This window comes from Pelodiscus sinensis, chromosome 7 (assembly GCF_049634645.1).
Source record: "Pelodiscus sinensis isolate JC-2024 chromosome 7, ASM4963464v1, whole genome shotgun sequence".
Lineage (NCBI taxonomy): Eukaryota > Metazoa > Chordata > Testudines > Trionychidae > Pelodiscus > Pelodiscus sinensis.
Genome location: NC_134717.1, coordinates 26176430 through 26190296, shown reverse-complemented (window position 1 = coordinate 26190296; position 13867 = coordinate 26176430). Strand labels below are relative to the sequence as shown.

The 13867-nt window shown below is 40.9% G+C and overlaps 1 protein-coding gene across 2 annotated transcripts in view; it reads right to left on the bottom strand.

The window, feature by feature from the left end:
- The window catches only part of KIF5C (kinesin family member 5C), a 139394-nt gene extending 125760 nt beyond the window's left edge, over positions 1–13634 (bottom strand). For both annotated transcript variants that reach the window (XM_075933348.1, XM_075933349.1), the window contains exon 1: positions 13412–13634. In XM_075933348.1, coding sequence (XP_075789463.1) covers positions 13412–13537 — 126 coding nt within the window. In that variant the 5' untranslated portion in view covers positions 13538–13634. The remainder of the gene's footprint in view (positions 1–13411) is intronic.
- Between the last annotated feature and the right edge of the window lie 233 nt (positions 13635–13867).

Here is a 13867-nt window from a genome sequence, read left to right as displayed (position 1 = left end):
CAGACATTTAAAGCTTTTTGAGAAAAGAACAATATAGTCACAGTTAACAACTCCACTAACAATGAACCCTTTATTACTCAGTTACCCAATTTGGATAACAAGCCTATGCATATTCCCCCTAGGTGAAAGGGTCATTTTTCAGTTAGCTTAACTAGCATGGGACTCATAACATCCAGGGTTAATTCCTTTGCCACAGACTTCCCTGTATGACTCAGGGCAACTCAGTCTGTTCCTCAGTTCCCAATCTGTAACATGAGGATAATAGTACTTCCCTGTTCCACTGGGTGTCAAAATACTTACACTAGAAAGATTTTGAGACCTTCTGATTAGAGAAGAGTCCAGGGCTGGGGGTGGGAGGGGAAGAACCATTTACTTTCCAGCAGGTAAATGACTTTCTGCTGCCCTGCTCCCCACACACAGCCCAATATGGAAAAATAGGAAGTTTGGAAGAAAATTTTAAAGAAACCAACATGAAATATTCTCTCAGATGGAATAGTGAAAGTTTTGAAAGTAATGGCGTTGTTGCCATTCAGTGCTTTTAAATGCTTTCTAATAAATATTAGAAATGAAGGAACTTTATTTACAAATTTCACTGTCTTAGGCCATTACAATTCCTATATACAAAAGTAAATCAACTTCAGAATTAGAAGCTGTGGATGTTTCAGATATGGATTTTGGTTAGACATGCTATGCTACTGTAATGCCAGCAAGCAGAACCAAACCTGGAACCTCTGGAGCTAAAAGCATGATCTAAAAGCCAGAGGGCTCTCAGCTAAGGCTGTTGAGGAGACATTCTCTCACACTGTAAGTCATCTAAGTGCCATTATATGGGACCGTGAACCACACCCAGAGGGTATAGAGGTTGCACTAATATTTCTAAGAATACATAGTAACAGTTTGAGTTACAGTTTACTGGTTCATACTAGAGTTACATGCGCAATGACATAGTATCACTAATGCACTATTAAAGACTGGCAGTGTTGTTACTATGAAGTTTGAATACGTATCAAAATTTATAATTTGTTTTTAATACTGAGCTCTGCTACCTTCATTAGAGGGCATTCATTTCCAAAGCTTTTTCTCTAAATTGCAATGAATCAATGTTTTGTTTAGAAAAAAAAAATCACATTTAAGGAAGTTGGATTTGAACTTTGCCTACATTTTGTACTTTCATACTTTTGTTTAAAAAAACTAAAAAAAAAACCACCACAAAAATTCAGACACCAAGATCTAGCAAACTAAATATAAATGTTTCAAGCCATGCAGACGAAATGCATGGAATTTCAATTATGCACGTACCTGGTTCCAAAAAGGAGACTAGATCATGCAATTGATCTATTCCTTTAGCAAAAATATTTCCCCCTTCTGAACTCTAGAAAATAATGATAATGAAAAACATTTTCGGCCAATCAGCATCACAATTTCATTTCTACATCTTTTAAAGTAGTAAATAGACAAAGATGAGACATCTTCTTACAAACTTTGATAATTTTTTGCACACTGAAGTGACTCCCTCTTCCCAGCTGCAGATATCTGAATATATCCAGCTGTTTTAGCAGGCTGATTGCAATGCAACATATAGCTGAGAAGGTTAGTGAATGGCTAGGAACACATTAGGTACTTCCCAAGTCAACATGTAAAAAATAGGAAATCTTTAAGTGAGACTCATCTTGACGGCTGCTGTTAGCAGGTGTTGGGGGTAAGGACAGAGTGACCAGTAGGAGGAGGAGAGGATAATGGTATTCAATAATGCATTTTTAAATTATTCCAATATTCCTCACACTCAAAAGTGAAATATTACTCTTGATAAAACACTACAGGAAAAAACAAACATGCTCTTATTGGAAGATCCATGGTCTGAAACTCATTTCATCTTCCAATTTTTGTCAGTCAAAAATCACTGACAGCACTCTGTTAAGCATTTCATTCCAGTATAACAGCATCACTTTTTTAACCTAACAGCGGCTGCTCCTCAATTTACCTTGGGAGGAGTGCAAAACCGCATACAAAGTCTTCTTTGATCATACAAGGAATCCATATGGATTGAGCAGGATTCTCTGAGAATTACTCTTACAACTGTACCAGAATAAACAGGAGTATTCAGAAGTCAATATCCACACAACTATGAACTGTCTCCCCTGAGATGTACAAATACCACAATGAAGTCTGTCAAATTAGAAAGACATAAACAAGTCCAGCTGTTGAACACAATGCAAGCAATTAGCATTCCTCTAACTCTTCACATACATCAAAACTCAGCATTAAAAGCAATGGTAAATGTAAACATGCAACAATCATGGAAAAGCCTCCTTGGGGGAAAAAAAATAATCTATGGAAGCCTCATATGTGCGGGAATAGCTACAACAGGTAACACTGTCAAAAAAACCCAATGAAATAGAGGTTCTTAATGTGAACAATTTGACTAAAGATGTGTAAATACATTGTTAAACATGGAAAACATTTAAACTTTGACAAAGATTAAGACACAAATCAGGTCTGTTTTGAATTAAACATGCACATCTAACAGCATTACTAAGTCAAATACTTCAGTTACCTGTATTGCGATACATTGTTAACATGTGTCTTGACTTGATAATCCAAGATATGATAAACTAAATGTCAATTGGGGGACTTATTTTCACTACTATACTATTATCCTTCAGAGGGCCGCAAAGTGCTTTACAAAAATTTGTCAACCTTCATTTGATAGGTGGATGATAAGATAGACTTCTACAGTTTTAGTCCCAGCTCTGTCAAAAACTAAAATGCCCTGCCTTCACAACAGTTATATTTTCTCCTCTTTGCACCGGAATCGGAGGGAAAAAGAAAGGCTAGGCAGGACCATATTGAAGATACAGAGATTTGCTTTGGGATTCTTCTGACTAAAATATCCACATTGCCTTCATTAGAAAAGGGTTAATGGCATTTGTAGTTGCTAGAAGTAGGCGATAATAAGGAACCAAGATTTACTGAAAGTTAGTGTTTCAGCACCTTGCACAGCTCCCTTTTCCAACAAATTGCAACATGGGAGTTTAGCTCTGTTCTATGGACTCAGGCACCTTACCGCCACATCTGTTCAGGTTCAACATCCAGCCAATATGACAAAGCTGGATACTCTAAAGAGCACCAAAATCACGCTTCTCTGGAGTGGAGTTTTTGGCTTATTAGGATAAGTCAAGGGGTTCACTGTAGTCCAGGATCTCAATGCCCAGCTAAAGAGGTTAGTTAGTGTTCTCTAGAATGCATGGTTCTTCTTTGAGATACCATCCTTCCCAGATATTTTCTGAAAGAATACACTCAAGGACAACTGAAAGTGATACCATTTAACATTATTGACAAGGCAGAGGCAGTATAAATTCAAAACATGGTATCTGAATTAAAATGTTCTTGCTACTGGAAAGTAACAAAAATAGAGATAATAAAAAGTTATGAACATACCCACACTTATGAATAACAACTCAATCTTCATCCCAGGAATTCAGTATCAGAGGGGTAGCCATGTTGCATCTGACAAAATGGGTCTTTGCCCATGAAAGCTTATGCTCCTATACTTCAGTTAATCTATAAGGTGCCACAGGACTCCTCGCCGCTATCCCAGGAATTGACATTATTAGTGTCTCTATAGTGACTTATCTTCCAAGTGCCTTACAAACATTAATTAATGCAAGCTTGAGTCTGAGATACAGAACACACATACCCCTTTCCAGACTACTGTATCTTTTTCATAAGTCTGATTTATCTTGCATACCCCAAGTTTCACCTGGCTTAAAATCTACTTACTGATGGAATCAGACATAAAAATAAAAACGCATCACAGCACACTATTACTGAATATTTTGCTTACTTGTTTTTAACATATAATTACAACAAATCCATTGAAATATAAACTTTATATTTATAAAGTTCAGCACAGTTTGAACTTTATTACTGCTTTTAGTTAGATTGTTGTAAAACTAGGTAAATATCTGATTAATTGAAGTACACCCAGATAACACAAATCCCTGGCTGAGAACCACAGTGTTAGAGTAACTTTCAAAAAGACTCAGTCCCATTCCCCTCAGATGTCAATAAAGGTTTCCCCAATTCCCGTTAGGCTGCTTCTATTGTCTAGTTTTATGCTAACCCATGATCATACGTTCAAGATCAAGGGAAGATATCCAAATTAGAAATTGGACCGTAGACAGAACTATTTCCTGAAGTCAATGAATGAAAACATCAGTGCTGAGATCTTGATTTCAAGATGTTAGATGTGTCCACTTTTTAAAAAAGAGCCCCCATCCATCTCTTCTCGCCTCGTAAATTATAAATTTTAACCTCCCCTGAGAGAGACTTGCCTTCTGTCTACCTTGTAAAATTCTTCATCAGGAGCACTTAATTAAAATTAATTCTCTCTTTTCCCAGACTAGAAGACTGTCCATAAGGAAATATACAATTGAAGACAAAAATCACATGAAAAAATCATGCCAAATCATACACTTGATTTATTTAAAAAAAATTCATCACCCAAATGTGTTTCTCCAAGAGAAAGAGGCCATAGAGCACATAGGAGAAAATGACTGAACTGAATCTATTTATATAATTCTTTAGAATTTTTATAAAATCAGGTATCACAGGAAAAAAATCAAGAATCTGAACGTCAACATTTCAAACCTTCAGCTACAATTCCACACTGTTGGTACACATACTGTTAACTGTAGAAATCAGGATTAAAAAAATAAAATAAACGTAGATCACAGGCTTGCAAAATACTGTTAGAAAAAACCTACAGTACACATGAAGAGGGCTGAAAGGGAACTGCTTCACTGAATGCACTGTAAGAAACACGTGCTTCAAATGAGTGTAAATAGAAGTTGTTTTTCATTTCATTTCTCCCCTCAGGTTAAAGATCATACACAGACAACTGCAGCCTAAAGCATTTTATAGACAAACACACACAGGATCACTTCATCCACCACTGAAATGCAAACATGGGTTGAAACATTGTTTTTTCAATTAGCAGCACAACTCTTTAGGACAGGACAAAGAATGCTCTTTCCAAATGACTCTCTAGAAGGAATTTTGGCAAGCAGAATATAGTAACTCAGACTGAAATACAGCAAGAATGCAGAGATTTGCACCTATCGTTTCTCAGAGTCCCATGGGATCTTTAATAGATGTTGGCTTTTTTGCATCTGATCTGAAAGACAAGCACTTCTGTCTCAAAGCTATGCAAAAACACTGGCCCTGTACCAGCTCACAGGGTACCAATGGCTAAGTCACCTACAACTTTTCCTGCAGCACCTAACGCTGAATCTTCAGGAAACCTTTAACCATAGCACTACCACAAAAGCTCAGTCATTGTTATGGAAGGCCATCACATCACTAGCCTTGCTCAGACACTGAGCAAGACATTACCAGTAATCAGTCTGCATCAAAACTGCCAGTACTGCTACACACAAGGGAAATTTCACAGAAACAGAAAAGACCAATAAGTTCATTAGAAGTGACCTAAGCATGTATTAGCCCAGCTTGTGAAATTTGGCAGGATTAGAAATGGGGTGGTATGAAGGAAAGCAAATTTAAATTTGAGATCCAAAAAGTGTTGCAGAAAACCCTTGTGTGTACAAATATATATTTGCAGTTAAATCTCTTTTGCCCTAAATTACAACAGAGAATGCAATATTTTCTATTTTTAAATTCATTGAAGGACTAGCTATTTTTCAAAGGTGGAAGCAGCAAAAATTAATTTCTTTAATAAAGAAGGCGACAACAGAGCCAGCCCTCATGTCCCAGACAATTAACTCCTCTGTTAGAACCGGAAATTCAACTCTACTAATTATTCCACTGTAGTAAGAACTCCACCTCCTAAATAGCCACCCCCTCAATTAATTGTTAAACATAATCTACTAGAGCACTCAACTCTTCTTAGCAGTTCCAGCAATTACTCTGATGGCTACAACTACAGTCCTTAAGTTAGTGAAACATGTCTATTCTGCAGCAATAGGAAAGCTTTTTAAACAAAGAAAACGTGGCACTGGTACAAGATGTGTCCCAGTCACCTTGAGCTAATTCATGGGTTGGCATAGGAGGGAAATCACCACAGAAATCAAATGGCAGATCTGCCAGCACTCTGCTGTTCCATCTCTAGAAATAATCAGGCATGGAAGCAATACAGCCCAGTGTTACAAGAAAGCACAGCATGATGCATCTTATACATAAAGTAGAATGATGAAAGGCATCGGGTCATCAATACACTTTGCAATTTATCAACTTATGTCATCCTAAAGGAAAACCTTATGGTGTGGGAAAATTAGTCATGTTTTCTAAACGGGAAGAACCCCACACACATATTTGTTTCATTTCACTGTGCCTTCAGAGATAAACCTATATCTTTGAAGCCTATTATCTCTGCAAGCTGTTTGTGCTTCATTACAGGTATCTCAGACTAGCTCTTTTATAGAAACAATGCTTAAACTTCATGGAAATACAGAAGTTGGGGGGGGGATGTCAAGGAAATGGACAAAAGATGTACGATTATAACAAATGAAAATGTTTCCACCTGAAGTTATCCCACTAGAAAAACTGCAATAAAACATATCACACCAAATGAATTACAGTATGTTAAGTATATATTGTGTATGCTGTATTAAAAGAAAAAAATATATGGCTAAACATTTTCCTCAAAAAAATTAACATTCAACTGAACAAATTGACAGGTTAGTTTTCACTAATTTTGAAATAAAATCAATTTCACTAGCAATACAGATATTGCTGCCCTGTGAATGATCCAGATAAATGTCTGAAAAGATCTTTAAACAAAAAAAATTCTGAACCCAATTCTCTTACTATTGCAATTTTCATTAATTTCACTATCATTTCTGTGCAAGTCTGCATTATACATTAAGGGAAAATATGCAAACACAATAGTACACAATCAGAAAATTAAGCAAATATAGATTGATTGTTTCCCTAAAGGAATGGGCTTCTGACAAGACCTTTGTGTGTTGTGTGTGAAATATCATTTGACCTTTTGCTCCCCATATTCCTACAAGTTCCGTAGTGTCTGATTAACAGAAGAAATAAAATTATTCAACCTCGTCACAAAAACGTAGTCACTGAGCACAGTAAGAAAGCAGAGGCTAGCACAATAGATAGTTCCTTCAGCAAGAAGTCATCATATGATAGTACAAAGGACTCGTAGGGTCACTATTTTTCTTTACAGTTTTTTCTCCCCCACACACTTTGATGTCCTTTATCATAAATTTAATCCTTCTAGCCCAGCAGAAACAGCAAGGACTGCCTTCAAAGCCCACCAGTGCCACACTAGAACGCATCCTGTTGAGTTACAACCACAAAACCAAACACTCTTCTCCCTCCATGCCCCATCTTGCCTGCATAACAAGAGACATGCAAAACTCAGCAGATTTAGTATGCAGAGGCAAATGCCAAAATTTTGCTCAGTTCAGGCCTAAGTTCCATATAAAAAAGGAATAAGAAACCAGAACCAAAAATTAAATTTGTTTTCTTAATGAAAATAGATAACACTAACATTAGGCCATACAGAAATATTAGTTCAGGAAATCTGCATAGCTAATAACTAAATAACATCAGTGTCTGCCTTTCACCAACAGCAAGCTTCCAAACAGATCCACCAGAAGAACAAAGAATGAACTTGTTCCTCCATTTTCCTTAATTCAATTCAATCACTTGCTCTTTATTTTTAAAATTTAAGGGGAAATATTTTGTGGGCCCACAAACTTAACTGGGAAAAAGCCTTTTTACATCACTGACAGTGACAGCTTATTTTCACTCAGAGTTTCCCTGTGTATCTATCCATCCCTCCCAGTTCCAGATCCTGCAAACACACAGGCATGTCAGAATAGTAGTTGCAAGTGTCACATGTTTTCAGGTCCCCAAGACAGCAAAATGCTTCACTGGTTGAGCTGAACACACAACTTTACACTCACAGAATACAAGAAAAAAAAAGACAAGGAAAATAAATTTGCACACAGATCAGGTGAAAATAAGTAGCTAACAGAATCACCCTGAGGGTGCAGAGGAACAAAGGCAACAAACTAAGCAATAATCTATTGAAAAATCTGATGAAAAAGCTCAATAAGGAATCCATAACTTAGTTAACAGTGGACAGCAAAAAAATCAATTTATTTATTACTTTTGCCTCTTAGTACTCTTATGATTACAGTTTGTCATCATGGCAAAAAAAGGACTGAGTCATAATTTTAATTTAAAAATAGGGCATGGAACATCAAAATCATCATATTGTTGGACCCAGAAAATTAAGAGTGAATTTGTCTTCAATTTGCAATTAAAAACAAAGCCATTTAATTGAATTAGCTCTTCCATACTAAATGGCACACATGTACAGCCAAGTCTGAGAAGATTCATGGAGGAGGCTGGCTCAGGTGACCAAGACCAGGGATGAAATCCCACTGTTATTCAAGTCAAAGGAAATTTTGTCACTGACCTCAATGGGGCCAGGATTTTTATTTTATTTATTTTAAGATAAGCAAATCCTGAAAGAGTCATGGGCATGATAAATACACAGCTTTTTACATGACACATAAAAACAAAGTCTTCTCAGAAGAAGTCTTTATTGTATGTGGGGGGAAGGGGCATTGGTTGGATTTTTGTTGTTTTTGTTTTTTAAGAAACAGCAGTAATTACAAATCTTCCTTTCCTGTAGTTGCTGAGAACCTTCAGAAGTGCTATATAACTAACACAGGTTGAACCTCTCCAATCTGGCACCCTTGGGATCTGACCAGTGCCGAACCAGAGAATTTGCTGAACCATGGGAGATCAATATTGTCTAACAGCATTACCAACACTTGCTCTGCTTACTGGGCTCTTAGAAGACATTTAGATGTAAATTAGAGTTAAATAACAGCACAGAACACTGAGCGCCACAACTGGTGGCTGTAAACATGGGACCGCAAGAAACTTGGCCACATCCTTGATAAGTGGACATTCAGCTAACTAAAACCATACCAGACCAAAGACGTCAGACCGGAAGTGTCGGACCAGAGATGTGCAACCTGTAGGAGAGTGTAGCAGGAGGGCATTAGGTTGAATATTTCACAAAAAAAGGCATTTTCCCCACAGTTGTTTGTGAGGAGCCTGAGTTAAGAAAAACTCTATGTAATGGTTCAAAGAGTTCAAGATTAGACATCTTCTCTCCTTTCAGTTATTCATGTTTCAGTCTTGTAACTTTTATGATAACAAAATTCCACTAGTTTTTCAGGCTTCCCATAGAAAAGTTAATCCTGATATTGCTGAAGAAAAAGATGCTGGACTTAAAAAAAGTTGAGGCCTTTAAAAAGCAACAAAAAAGACATCTTTAAATTGTGGTTGATTTATTTCGTTTAGCTTTGCAGTTCCATCTTAATAACTTTATAAGTGTTAAAGAAAATCAGTGCTCTTCTAGAATAAGCAGTATGCTAATAACATTTTCTATCAAAAAACAGTATTTTTCAGTAAGTATTGCTAATTATTGGATCTGTGCATTAAATCTGACATACTAAATAATGAAGATTAATAATATATCCCGAGGAGTTTCAGAGAAGATAGCTGGGTTAGTTTGTTTCAGCAAAAACAATGAAGAGTGTTGTGGCATAACAAATATGTTTGGACATAAGCTATTGGGGGCTGGAATCCACTTCATCAAATGCTTGCCCAAATAATTTTGTTAGTCCAAGGTGACACAGGACTCCTCGTTTTTAGTTATACCTTCTATTAATGGTGTATTACAGTAGTGCCCATTAAGGTCAATGTCTGAAGTGTGAAAGTATTCTTATGCATGTTTATAATTAAAAAACTATACATACATGCAGTCCATCTCAAGCCATAGAACTAGCTGATTTCTCACAGTTATCATGGTAATGAATCCCAATCAGGAGATACAGTTTTTTGTCTGTTTAATGCAACTGACTTACAACCAAGAAAATTAAACCTTATTGGATATCACTGGATCTTCTTCCCAGTCCGTGCTTATGTCACAAGAAGGAGAAAGGAAGAAGATCCTGGATAAGAAAAGCTTTCAAAGATGATAAAGAAAAGGTGCTGAAGATTTTTCCTGCCAAACCAAAAGCTATACATGATGGGGGAAAAAAACAAACAATTTTTACATGTAATGAATTAGAGACTATGACATCCAGTGCATAAGAACTAGAAAATACCTGTTTTTTCCTTTTTGTCTTTGGAGAGTGCAGCTAATGCTCTGAGCACTTTCTTCAGCTGAATCATCTTAAACTGAATGCAATGTTTCCCAAAGGACTACAGAGATGTGCTATACCCAGAATTACAATTTGGACACGATTTCACTTTCATTAAAAAAAAAAACTGACTTTACATTCAACTTATCTGTGAACTGATTTAGTCAAATAGATTTTAATTTTTTTTAAATAATTCTACCTTTGTTTTCATATTGTGTGTGTGTGTGTGTGTGTGTGTGTGTGTGTGTGTGTGTGTGTGTGTGTGTGTTTTAAGATCACCAACATTTGCATGGAAGAAGCTCTTTCTTTCATAAGGTTTCATCTGCCAGTTATTTCTTCTTCATTCTAAACATTCATCGTGACCTGAAGTCATAATCCTCTGCTTGACAGACTAATTGTGGTGGAGATTATTATGATTACAACACAACACAAGGAATGAGAGTTTATCTGCTCAGAAAGCAAATATCCTGTTTTGATGCAATGCCCTCAATAATTAAAAAAAGAGAAATAGACATTGCTATAATGTTTCTCTCAAAACATTTCAGTTTTTCATTAATCATTTAGCAGATCTCATGAAAAAGTGCTTGTCCTTCCAATAAATTCTGACAGCTGTAAGCAGTTGAAATAAGAATCTTGTTAATAACCAGGTAGACATTTATATGGCTTATCATTTATTGATCTTGAGCACTTATCTAAGTATTTGGTTATAAAAATAAACCTTATAATGAGTAGCATAAATAAGGGCTGTGATCACTGCAGGCCAAAACAGAAAACAAAGAATGGGGGGGAGGGTGGTGGGCAGGGAAAATCTAACAAGCCAGACAATAACCAATACAAGCTCAAACAGAAATGGCCTACATCGGGATGGAGAACCTAAGGCCCAGGAGCCAGATGCCAACCCTTGCTTGCCTGGATCCGGCCTCTGAGGCTCGCTGATGCTCCAGATCCCCCGCTGCTTCCCCACAGAGCTAGAGCACACAAAATCTAGTAGCCTGCACTCCTCCTATGCTCTGGTGTGCAAGGAGAACGTGGGGAGTGTCTCTCTCAGTGAGGATTTGGATTTTGCCTTCTCACTTGTCCCCCAACTGATTTTTCTGTGGTTCAGTGGCCCCCCCCAATCCAAAAAAGGTTCCTCTCCCCTGCCGACTTGATGCACTGAATATCACCAAAGCCACATGCTAGCAGACTGACAAAAGGCGCCCATTCCAAAGTAAGGAACCTCCATTGGAAACCTTCAGCTCCAAGAACTCACTGCAAGCATGCCCCAGACAAACAACAGCCAGGATAAGCAAATAATTTGTGGGAGAGTTGGGTCCCGACTCCCAGAATCTACAAGGAGCCAGATAACCACATATCTTTTTAGTGGTCCTGTTTGATATGTTCTAGTGCCGGGCTACCCAACTTTGGAAGCCCTGGGGATCACAATGATACTCACAGCACATGCCAAGGGACGCAACTTAAGTGTGGTTGCATATATATGCAAATTGCTTCTTTCACACTGATGGACATGAATACAAAGATTAAAGGCAAGACTACACAATATAGGGGCCCCATTTAAGTCGGTTCTGCTGATATTAATAAAATGCAATATTTACCTATTTCCACCCACATGACAGCACTTTTAATGAGCAATGACAGTCCAGGAATTTAACTACTAAAATGTATATCAACAGAAGACCATTATATTGACTATTTTTTTGTTTTAGCTACCATCGGCGGGCTGCATGTTGAACCCGCACCGTGCTATGGGCCACAAAAAGCAGGCCACAGGCTGCATCTTGAGTAGCCCTGTTCTACTGAGTGGTTACAGAACCTTTGGCCTTTATAAAAGTTACTTCCCAGTGTGATATGCTTGAGGAACAAGAATATTATCATGTTCAGAAATCAGTTATCACTGGGATCCAGATTAGCGAATGGATGCTTAAATATATATATTTTAGGCTTTGTGGTAGAAAGAAGCACCACAGGTAGACCTAGTTATATTAGGATGAACATTTCATCCCAGACTGGTTTCAATCCATTCTATCAAACTACCACCAACTTACCCGCACAAAGTGATTTTTACTACACTGAGCTCCCAGACAATCGGTCTCAACTATTTGTTCTACTGGAATCTGTAACTATGTTCCAAAAGCATCTTTCCTAGTGTGCAGCTATCAACAACGCATGGCACAGAAGCACTGATGGCTTTAAGCACAAGGCAGATTCAGCAACTACACACTGCAAAACTGTATTTTGTTCCCGCGCCTCCCTTGGCTGGAAGGCAGACAATGCCAACCGGATGCGACAGAACTATCGCCGACCTCGCCTCGACCCCGCGCCCCACAAAGCGCACGGAGCGCCGGGCGCACGCAGACCCGTAGCCAAGGCTCTGCAATCCATTCGAGGGAAGAAACTTTGCCGCGAAAGAGCTGCCGCAACGCGCTCTCCTGCTAGGTGACAGCGAGGGGCTAAGGGGCGCAGCGCACACGGCGCCCGCACATCTCTCCCCGTCCACCTGCCGCCAGGCGGCTTGGCACCCCGCGCGCCGGGGAGAGGCCGAGGCGGAGCACAACCCGGGAGCGCCCCGAGCGCTGCAACTTCTCCCCTAAATTGTTTGTCACCTGCCAATCACGCGGTCCCACCCGAGCCAGGGAGAGCCGAGCATGCCCAGTGAGCGGGATGACATCAGCTTCATCCAGGCTGGGGGCTGGGAGGCTGCAGCCCAAGTGGGAGTCGAGCCGACTCTGCTCGATTCCTGTCCCCCCCCCCCCCCCCAGGTACCCACAAGGGAGCGCAGCAGAGTGAGCGCCCACTGCCGCCCGCCCTAGCCCCGGGCAGGTAACGGGCCTCGTGCCGCGGTGTGCGGAGCAGGCTAGTGCCACCCGCCCCCTCCCCCTGCGAGGAACTTCGCCCCCCCCACCCACCCACCCACCTGGGAGCGGTGCTGGGCCGGGAGGGGAACAATAAGCCCCCAGCCAAAGGAAGGACGCGGGGGGGGGGGGAAGAGATGCCCTCGAAGCGCCCCTGCTCCCGCCTGGGGGAAGCGGGTTCCCCTGCACCCAGCCCCCGGCCCGGAGCGGGAACAAAGGGAGGCGGCAGGGACCGGCCGGGGGTGCCGCGCAGGGGAGGACCGGGGCTTGGTGCCAGGGCTGCAGAGCCGCGGCCGCAGGATGCTCGGTACCGCAGCGGGTACTCAGTACCGCCCCCCCCCCCAGACTTACCCCGATCACCACCGTCTCCTCGCCTTTGAACTTGGGGATGAATTTGTCCCCGCGGAGAATCTCCGCCTCGTTGAGGGGCCGGAACCGGCACATCACCTTGATGCTGCACTCGGCGGGGTCCGCCATCGCGGCGGGGGGCTGGGCGGCGAGCGGCGAGCAGCCTGCCTAGCGCCTCCAGCTCTGCGCCGGGCCGGGCCCGCAGCCTCTTCCCCCTTCCGCGGGCGCGGGGAGCCAGGGAGCGCCGCGGCCAGCGTCCCGCGCCGAGCATCCACCGGCGGAGCCGCGGCTGGGGCGGGGCTGCCCCCCGTGCGGCGCGGCGCGGCTGTAGCAGCAGCAAACACAAAGCGCCGCTGCCTTTGCCCCGGCAGCGCCCGCCGCCCCTCGCCTCCCCCAGAGGGTTGGTGGCTTCGCCGCATTACATCAACCCCTCCCCAGCTCGGGCTCCCGGGGACAGCC